The sequence below is a fragment of the Rhincodon typus genome, unplaced genomic scaffold (genome assembly GCF_021869965.1).
Source record: "Rhincodon typus isolate 14 unplaced genomic scaffold, sRhiTyp1.1 hic_rhity00002652, whole genome shotgun sequence".
In the NCBI taxonomy this organism is placed as follows: Eukaryota; Metazoa; Chordata; class Chondrichthyes; order Orectolobiformes; family Rhincodontidae; genus Rhincodon; species Rhincodon typus.
In genome coordinates, this window is record NW_025968290.1 from 15,436 (window position 1) to 25,000 (window position 9,565).

The 9,565-nt window shown below is 40.9% G+C and overlaps 1 protein-coding gene across 1 annotated transcript in view; it reads right to left on the reverse strand.

Annotated features, from left to right (window-relative positions):
- LOC125481581 (excitatory amino acid transporter 1-like) overlaps positions 1-5,671 on the reverse strand; it is a 20,702-nt gene extending 15,031 nt beyond the window's left edge. The window contains exons 1-2 of the mRNA XM_048593316.1: positions 5,265-5,671; positions 1,300-1,437 (exon numbers count right to left, since the gene is read on the reverse strand). Coding sequence (XP_048449273.1) covers positions 1,300-1,437; positions 5,265-5,481 — 355 coding nt within the window. The 5' untranslated portion in view covers positions 5,482-5,671. The remainder of the gene's footprint in view (positions 1-1,299; positions 1,438-5,264) is intronic.
- Between the last annotated feature and the right edge of the window lie 3,894 nt (positions 5,672-9,565).

Sequence of the window (9,565 nt, forward strand, 5' to 3'; positions counted from 1 at the left end):
TTGGGTGTCCTTGTGCATGAATCGCTAAAAGTAGGATTGCAGGTGCAGCAGGTAATTAAAAAGGCAAATGGAATTTTGTCTGCCATTGCTAGAGGGATGGAGTTTAAAAACAGGGAGAATATGCTGCAGCTGTATAGGGTCCTGGTGAGGCCACACCTGGAGTACTGTGTGCAGTTCTGGTCTCCTTACTTGAGAAGGGATATACTAGCACTGGAGGGGGTGCTAAGGAGATTCACTCGGTTGATTCCAGAGTTGAGAGTGTTGGATTATGAGGAGAGACTGAGTAGACTGGGATTATACTCATTGGATTCAGAAGAATGAGGGGAAATCTTATAGAAACATATAAGGTTATGAAGGGAATAGATAAGGTGGAGGCAGGAAGGTTGTTTCTGCTAGCGGGTGAAACTAGGATGAGAGGGCATCGCCTCAAAATAAAGGGAAGCAGATGTAGGACTGAGGTCAGGAGGAACTTCTTCACCCAAAGGGTTGTGAATCTGTGGAATTCCCTACCCAGTGAAGCGGTTGAAGCTACCTTGCTGAATGTTTTTAAGGCAAGGCTAGATAAATTTTTGAACAGTAAAGGAATTAAAGGTTATGGTGAGTTGGCGGGTAAGTGGAGCTGAGTCTCAAAAAGATCAGCCATGATCTCAGTAAATGGCGGGGCAGGCTCGAGGGTCTGGATGGCCTACTCCTGCTCCTAGTTCTTATGTTCTTCCGTTCTTATACCAAATGTCTTCTTCACCACCCTGTCTACCTGTGACTCCACTTTCAGGCACCTATGCAACATGCACCCCTAGGTCTCTTTGTTTGGCAACACTCCCCGGGGTCCTACCATTAAGTGTATAAGTCCTGCCCTGGATTGCCTTACCAAAATGTAACACCTCACATTTATGTAAATTAAACTCCATCTGCCACTTACCAAAATGCAACATCTCATATTTATCTAAATAAAACTCCATCTGCCACTCCTCAGCCCATTGACCTATCTGATCAAAGTCCTGTTGTACTCTGAGATAACCTTCACCACTGTTGTCATTTGCAGTTTGGGCTTCTAATATTTTCCCCTTGGAAATGTTCTTCCTCTCCATCTGCACTGTTTATTACCTTATGAAACACATCTTCCAGCAATAAAACTGTGTCTCTGTCTAATCATTACTTTTCCTGCATTCCTTCACCTTCATAAATTCTTTGATTGTCATTATGATTTGAAATTAGAGATCCTGTATTTTTTTTAAAAGTCTTACAAACACTCTAGACATTATTTATGAATGAAATCAGTAATAGGTTAAGCTCTCTTACCTGAAACCAGACTGGAAACAATGAGTGGCAACACCAGCATCTGCAGCATTCTCATCAGCAACTCACCCGGGAAAGAGAAATACTTAATCTCACGGTAAGACAGCTTATAGGGGCGGAGGGTAAAACCCAGAATTATACCTGTCAAAAAGTCAAAATAAACTGAATTTCATGCAATATATTAGTGCAAACAGAACTATATTCCTTGTATTGATTAATAAACTTGAGGCAAAAGGACAAGTTTGGAAAATTCAAGGTCACCATTGTCCAGAGACACAAATATGAGCAGAGGGGAAGAGAATAGGTCAGGGAAAATGCAGGAAGAGGGAAGAGAAGAGGAATAGTTATGGAGACTATCAGCTTATTGTCATTCCTTGATGCAGGCCTTTCAAACATTAAAGATGAATTTTAATGTGTTTGGAGTATGTTGCATGAGAATCACAACTCAGGGTCTGACTGTCCTGCCAGGTCTAATTTTCGGCTATTTGGCAGCAATAAACATGTGGACACATGTTTGAGGTTTTTCTGATTATGGTTTTGGAGGTTCGCAAAAGGTTTAATAGGGTAGACATAAATAAAATGTTTGAACCAAAACTTTAAGGGCATAACAAAAAGACATCACTGATGAATTCAAGAATTCAAAAGAAACTCCTGTGCTCACCTATTCACACCTGACATTGGTCCTTCTCCAGACTTTCAATCCTCCTTACAGGTTTCCTCTCCTGATCTCAGATCTTTACACTTCTCTGGCTCTAGTCCCAACTCAAAGTCTCCTCTCCTGAAGCTTGATCCTTTCCACACACCAGTCTCTGTTCCTCTTGGTCCCTTCACTATTCCCCACCCCCAACTCCCAATCCTTCCTACTACCAACTTCAGCTTCTAAGTCCCAGCCTCCTCTCCTGACCAGTGATTCTCCTTCTCAGAATCTGTTCCCAACTCCCTGGTGCAACCTTTACTCCCACCTTCCACCATAATTGCTATTGTTCACAGATTCTGATTTTTCTGCATAACTTGAAAAAATAATTAACTTTTATAGCAAAGGATTTGAGGGCAACATTAATATATAAGCGTAAAAAAGAGAAACACATAAAAGATAAGCAAATACTCAACAGAGAATTGTTTTTCCAGAGAATAAAGTGTAGCCTATTAATGAGCTTGTTTAGGTAATGCAGCTTGCCCTATGATGCCAGAATATTGAAGGACCCTTTATTAATCAGAACACAAACAATTTAAGGTACTTTGTGGAAGCTGGAAAGGCAGAAGACTACAGGGAGACAGGGTCTACCCTGACCACAGTGAGCGGAGGTAATGTGTGTTTCTTATTTAATTACATTACATGAATTCTGATTACACCACTTTATTGTCTCTGCTTCACCTTGCTTAGAATAAAGCAGTTTATGATTTAAACCAAGCTTCACCCAATCCATTGTTAACTGGGTCCTCCTTCAGAAAGATTGAAGAAGTGTTTTTACATGAGATAGTGATCAATTGCAGGTGACAATCAAGTTTTATTCTTACAGTGTGGGGTTCACAACTGTCCAAGTAGATATGACTACATGAACTAACGTAAATAAAAACAAACTGCTCAGACTGCTAATAAAAGGAACTAAAACAACAAACTCAAGTACTTATCCACCGCAGAACAAAATTTGTAACATGCAATGAAAGCAATACAGCACCAAATGGTGAAGTTACAGAAATCAGTGATTAGATTAATACAGGAAATCAATAAGGGTTACATGAATTGATCAGAATTACCTGTCAGCGAGAAGTGTGAATATTTTTAATTTCTACGGGAAATGTTTATATGGCTGTTGCAATGCAGTTACATGCATGTACCTTTTTGCAATATATGATAGACACATGATTACATATTTCTACCTGTCAACATGTGAGTGGTGACATAAGGAATGTTGTTGTCCCAACAAGCAGGCCAATCTCATCCTTAGCATGGTGAAGACAACATAAATTTCCCTTCCCATTCCTTCACTAAACACATCCCAATTTCGTATCGTATAGTTAGTGGAGAGTTAATCTCTGTAGTCACCACCAAGTTGTATCATGTCAGGCAAAGCACAATGTGATGTAATGTCAAATCCCCTCTACACTGCCAATCATGCATTCCCAGGTCAGTAATAGTATGGATAGATAAAGATACGCCTCCATTCTGCTCCATCAAAAAAAATGCTAGATCAGATGTATCACAGATGCAGATGAAGTCTTCCTTTCTGTCAGGTCAGCCACTTGCATATTTAGCCATGAAGTAAAGATTACTCTGCATTATTGTATCGAGAAATATTGTAGGTAGAGATTTCAGGTGAGTGTTGTGGGGGAGGTCATTCAGTTGGTACTTGGTAACTTCAGTTGGAAATGAATGGAATGTCAAAACAAGAAACACCATCAGTCAGTTTCAATTGAGGTTCTGGTTCTTTGTGAGTGGGGTCTGCTGAGGTCCTACCAAAATTATGGTGAGAGATTGAGGAGATCTCCGTAGAGTTTCAACCAAGTATCTCGAGGATAAGTTGAACAACACATAGCATTTGTATTTCAACATGGGTCTAATATGATTAGTAAGGAGCCAAGGAAAAGATTCTGTGCAAAGTGGAAAGGTGGTGTGTCATACTGATTAGTAAGGTATATGTTTGCAGAGGACAAATCAATGAAAATTTCAATGCAATATTTAATAAGCATTGAATTGCATGGGTTTTGGTACAAATTGATGTGTTTGTATTTCTGTGTTAGGCATCTTTCTGTCCAGAAGTGGAATACAGGTTACTAGAGGGTAACATTATCTTCTGAAAGGCTCACAGTTGAACAAACAGTTATTCCAAGTCAGAAGACTACATTCAGAAAGTTGTGCTAATATCCTTTGAAAAAAAAAGAGAATACTTGTATTCCAGTTTTCACCTGATAGTGCAAAAAATTCTGAAAATATTTTGATTCAGAGATAGTGGGAACTGCCGATGCTGGAGAATCTGAGATAACAAGGTGTAGAGCTGGATGAACACAGCAGGCCAAGCAGCATCAGAGGAGCAGGAAAGCTGACGTTTTGGGTCTGGACCCTTCTTCAGAAATGGAGGAGGGGAAGGGGGCTCTGAAATAAATAGGTAGAGAGGGGGAGGTGCTTGGCCTGCTGTGTTCATCCAGCTGTACACCTTGTTATCTCTGAAAATATTTTGAACTGTGTTCAGACACTTCCCTGCAATTTTTTTAACAATCCTTTACCACCAGGATCATGAACATTTGTGTGGAATGCAACAGGTAGGTTAGGGGAATGTGGAGCTAAACGGTCAGTTGGAGAAAAGAGACAACAAAGTGTGGAGCTGGAGGAACACAGCAGGCCGGGCAGCATCAGAGGAACAGGAAAGCTGACGGAATGATTCTAGTTAGTGGAGAGTTAATCTCTGTAGTCACCACCAAATTGTATCATTTCAGGCAAAGCACAATGTGATGGAATGTCAGATCCCCTCTACACTGCCAACCATGCATTCCCAGGTCAGTAATAGTATGGATAGATACAGGTACGCCTCCATTCTGCTCCATCAAAAGAAATGCTAGATCAGATGTATCACAGATGCAGATGAAGTCTTCCACACAAACGTCAACTTTCCTTTTCCTCTGATGCTGCCTGGCCTACTGAGTTCCTCCAGCTCCACACTGTGTTATCTCTGACTCCAGCATCGGCAGTTTTTGCTATCTCGCTATGTCAGTTGGAGAAGTTGTGGGACGCCAAACCATTGCTGATGGATCTGTTCTAACAAGGAATTTGGCTCGCTGTATTTTTGAATGTATTGAATCACCCACTTAAGGGTTTTCTTTAAGTGATCACAGTAAGTGTATAAAAACTTTGGTCAAGCTGTTTTTGTACGTTTATGTAATTTGAATAAAACCCAGACTGTCATGAGTCCAAATGTTTCGAAACCTGATTAGCCGCCTCCTGTAGAATCACAAGTAGCCGAATTTCTTACCCAGAATGACCGCAAAGATAGTTAAAAGGACAAAGGCATTTTTCTTGACAAAGCTCAGCACGCTTTGGCGGGTGATGTTACTCAAGCTCTTCTTAGCCCTCCCAGCTCGGCTCCTCACCGCCTTCTGCAAGCGCTGCACTCGGCTGTCCGCCGCACTCCGCTTGCCTGAGTCCTCGTTCAGGAACAGGCTGTTCACATTGGTCTGCCGCTCGCTCATGATCAACCAGTGCTCGATCCGATCTGCACTACTCGCGGCCAACTTTGGAGGGGAACAAAAAATGGTTGAAATCACATTTGCAGAGTATTCTGAGCGGAATTCAACGCACACTATGATAGAGTCATTAATCTGGTCTTTGAGATCAAGCTGTAACCAACTGGAACGGAATCTTGTACCTTCCTCTTAGTGAGTCGGGAGTCCCAGTATGAGGTATAGCACTGTCATGTGGTGAGTTCCCTCGCCTGAGTTACATCTGCATTTATAAGTTTTGATTTCCTAATAAAAAATGTATTCTCCACACTCTCTCTTGTTTCTCCTAAATATCTGGGAATCTGGGTGAATAGATTTGTTTGCAGTGAGTGCAGCTAGCCTTATGCGGCTGCCTGTCTAATCAAACCCTGCAGGTTGGATTTCAATCCCGTTTTACAGAGGAAATGATCTGTTGAGGATACTGCGGGGGAAAAAAATCCCACTGTGGCTCAAGTTTAACTGCCGTGGCACAATTCTCAGTGAAATGACAGAACCAAAATATGCCGCTCTTTAAATGTAATCATTACTGAAAGCAGTAGGTAATCGAAGACAGGCCACACTGCGTACACAATGCTGCACTGAACACTTTCAGGGAGAAACATAGAAGCTCACACATTCACACTTTATCAAGTATGAATTATTTTTAAATCGGCACAGCCCTCGTGTTGAAGATTAATAGTTTAATCATTTGAACTCATTGGCTGAAAATAGATTTTATAAATAACATTTATAAGGGAACAAGTGCTTTCAGCAAAGATCGTAACCTGTTCCTTTGCAGTATTTTTCACAGATGGCTGCAGGTTACTGTTCGGAATAGCAGTGAATGAGTGCTGGACCCATTGGTGATATTCCAGTGTCTGGTACCTTAGCGACATTAACCCATTTAAAATACAAACTGGATTAAACATGCATCAGTTAAAACAATTTTCAGATCATCGCCACGTTCAAAACAATTTCAGGATCCACTAAATTCATTACTTAAATATAGACCAAAAGATGCTGATCGTCTTGCTCCTTGTAGAGTTTGAGTCTTCAGTGAAGTACACGAATGATCAAATCCATATGCACTGGTTAGTAACTTCAATATACTTAATTAATTATTTCTTAATGAAATACCCTGTCTGCCACTTCCCTGTCAGCTGCTGAATTTTGTTGTTACATGATTATCACATGTTTTAAACTTGATTCCTTCGTCTGTATATGAATTTTGTGTATGTTTTGATGTAATTCACACTGCAATTCAGCCTTTGAACTTCAAATGTGTTTTTTGAATGAGATACCATTAACAAGGCATAGATAGATACATAAGTACAGGAAAAGTATTCACACATAACTGTTTTACACACAAATTATGGGATATAGCTTCAATCCTATCTGAGTCAATATTAAACTCTAGTGTTGCTGAGATAACAGCTTCCAATTTACTTTCATACACAATGTTAATCCCTCCTTTCTGAGCAGTCCCTTAGGATTAATGATGACCTACCTCCAGTTCCATGGGATCTGAGATAGCTAACAAATTCAATGCAATCTGCAGACTCAGCCACAGATAAGGCAGGCGGTGCGTGGAGGTTGGGAAGATGACTTATTGAGAGGTTTGTGCACTCTCTCCTCTGCCTCAACTTTGCCTCTTCCTGATGAAGTCTGTCAATGTATTTCTTGCCTTCCCTAATGAATCTTCTCCACTTCAGTCAGTCACAAACCAGGGACTCCAGCGAATCAATGGGGACGTTTGACCTCATAAGTAATGTTTTAAGGACATCTCTAAAGGAATGCCGTTATTCTCCAAAGAGTCTCATGCCACAAGTGAGTTCTAATTACAGCAACTGCTTTGGGATTCTGGTGTCAAGCATACCAACAAAATGCCCTGCACAGCAGACCTGATTTTGAGTGATTCGCACCTCAATGCCAAGCAAGTTAGCTGGGGAGAGGACAATGCAGTTGGATGCCCTTTTTGTCACTGGATTTAGAAGATTTTATGAAGGCATCACAGTTGTACTTCTCCTGTGCTTTGAGGCAGCTGCTTTATGTTGTTCAGGTCTCCAAACTATATAGGAGCACAGGGTTCCCTGCTGAGTAAACATGAGTTTCATGTATGAGTCTCATGGTTGAGATCCTGGTGCTCGATATTCTTTTCCTCAGTTGGATGAACACTGAGCTGATACACTGGATGTGATGATGAACTTTGTCATCCATGTCTGTGTTGGTCAAGAGGACAATCCCAAGGTATGGATTTATGGTCAACGTTAACATAAAAGGTTGCTTTTCCAATATATGGACAAAAATAGGATTGCAATGCTGTCTTTACAACTTGCATTGTCATGTAGAATTATAAAGTCTTGGTTTAACTCCAATTACCTTTCAATCTGACCATACAGTTTTCTTGTTCCTCTTTGCTAAATCATGCAGCTGTACTGTGTTATACAAAATACAGAAATGGCCATTAATTGTTCAAGATGAAGGCAATTTCTTTAGCAGTTATATAGCACACGTTCTTGCCAAATCCAAATGCAATCCAAAATTCACAGAAGCTCAGTTTGGTAATATTTGCCATAGAGAGAAACACCACCTAATTTTAATATATAAATCCTATGGCCTCCTTAAGAAACAAGATGATAGTTGTTTTTAATATTCTTGCGGATTTTGAACAAAAAAACTGATATACACCTCCTTGTCATATGCTACATACTGTTTAGACAGTTGATTGGTTTATGATTCATTCTCATTAACACGAAAAATAATTATTTTCAGTTTCTTGACACCTTTGTTGTATAAATTTGTTGCTAGAATTTGCCTTTGCCAATCAGATCTGGCAATTACTTTTAAACCCTCTGGAAGATTTACATACCAAATTATGTCTGTTCAGATAAGATTCCATATGTAGATTAAACATATGCTATGCAGCAAATCATGGAAGCTTCTGTTGCCCCCAATGACCACGTGTGCAGGAAATGTGTCCAGTTGCAGCTATTAGCAAACCACATTTCAGAGCTGGAGCTGCAGGTGAAGTCCCGGTGGCGCATCCGTGGTACTGAGTATGTTGTGGACAGCACAGTCAGTGGGGTGGTCACACTGCAGGTGAAGACTGAACAGGCAGAAAGGGTTTGGGTAACTACCAGGCAGAGTAGAGGAAGGCAGGTAGTGCAGGAGCCCCTGTGGCCATCCCTCTGTCTGACAGACATACCATTTTGGATACTGTTGGGGGAGATGACTGTACAGGAGAAAGTGGTGTCAGCCAACTTCATGGCACCATGGGTGTGTCTAGGGCACAAGAGAGGAGGAAGAAGAAAGGTGACAGACCAGTAAGGTTAGGGGATTTAACTGTAAGGTGAACAGACAGGCGTTTCTGCAGAATAGAATGTTGCTTCACTGTTGCCAGGCTTCAGGATATCACTGAGTGGCTTCAGGAAGGACAAGCAGATAAGAGATCGTGGTACATATTGGTACCAATGATATAGGTATGAAAAGAGAAGAGGTCCTGCCAACGTAATTTAAGGAGTAGAAAATAGATTAAAAAGCAGGACCCAGAAGGTAGTAATCTCTGGATTACTTCCAGTGCCATGTGAGAATGAATAAAGGAATATGAGGTTAGTCAAGATGCATGCATGACTGGAGAGACAGTACATGAGGGAAGGCTCTAAATTTCTCTGATATTAAGGACTGTTTTTGGAGGCAGTGGGACCTGTACAAAGTGAAAGGACTGCACCTGAACTGGAATGGGATCAGTATTCTTGTAAGAAGGCTGCTAAAGCTTTTGGGGAGGGTTAATTTTGGGTGGTTGGAGGGGTGTGTAATTCAGACAGAAGGTTCAGCAGAGGAGATTAATGGCCAGAATTAAAGAAAGCAAGTGAGTCAGGAAGGCATAGAAATTCTAGGCCAGGTAAGGTATGAGGGAGTTTGGTGATTGGACGATATTTATTTTAAAGCAAGGAGTCTGACGAACAAGGCAGATGAGTTAAGGGCACAAATTATAACATGAGGTTATGTTGTCATTGCTGTCACTAAGATACAGTTGTGAGAGGCACAGGATTGGCAGCTGAATTTTCCAGGGTAT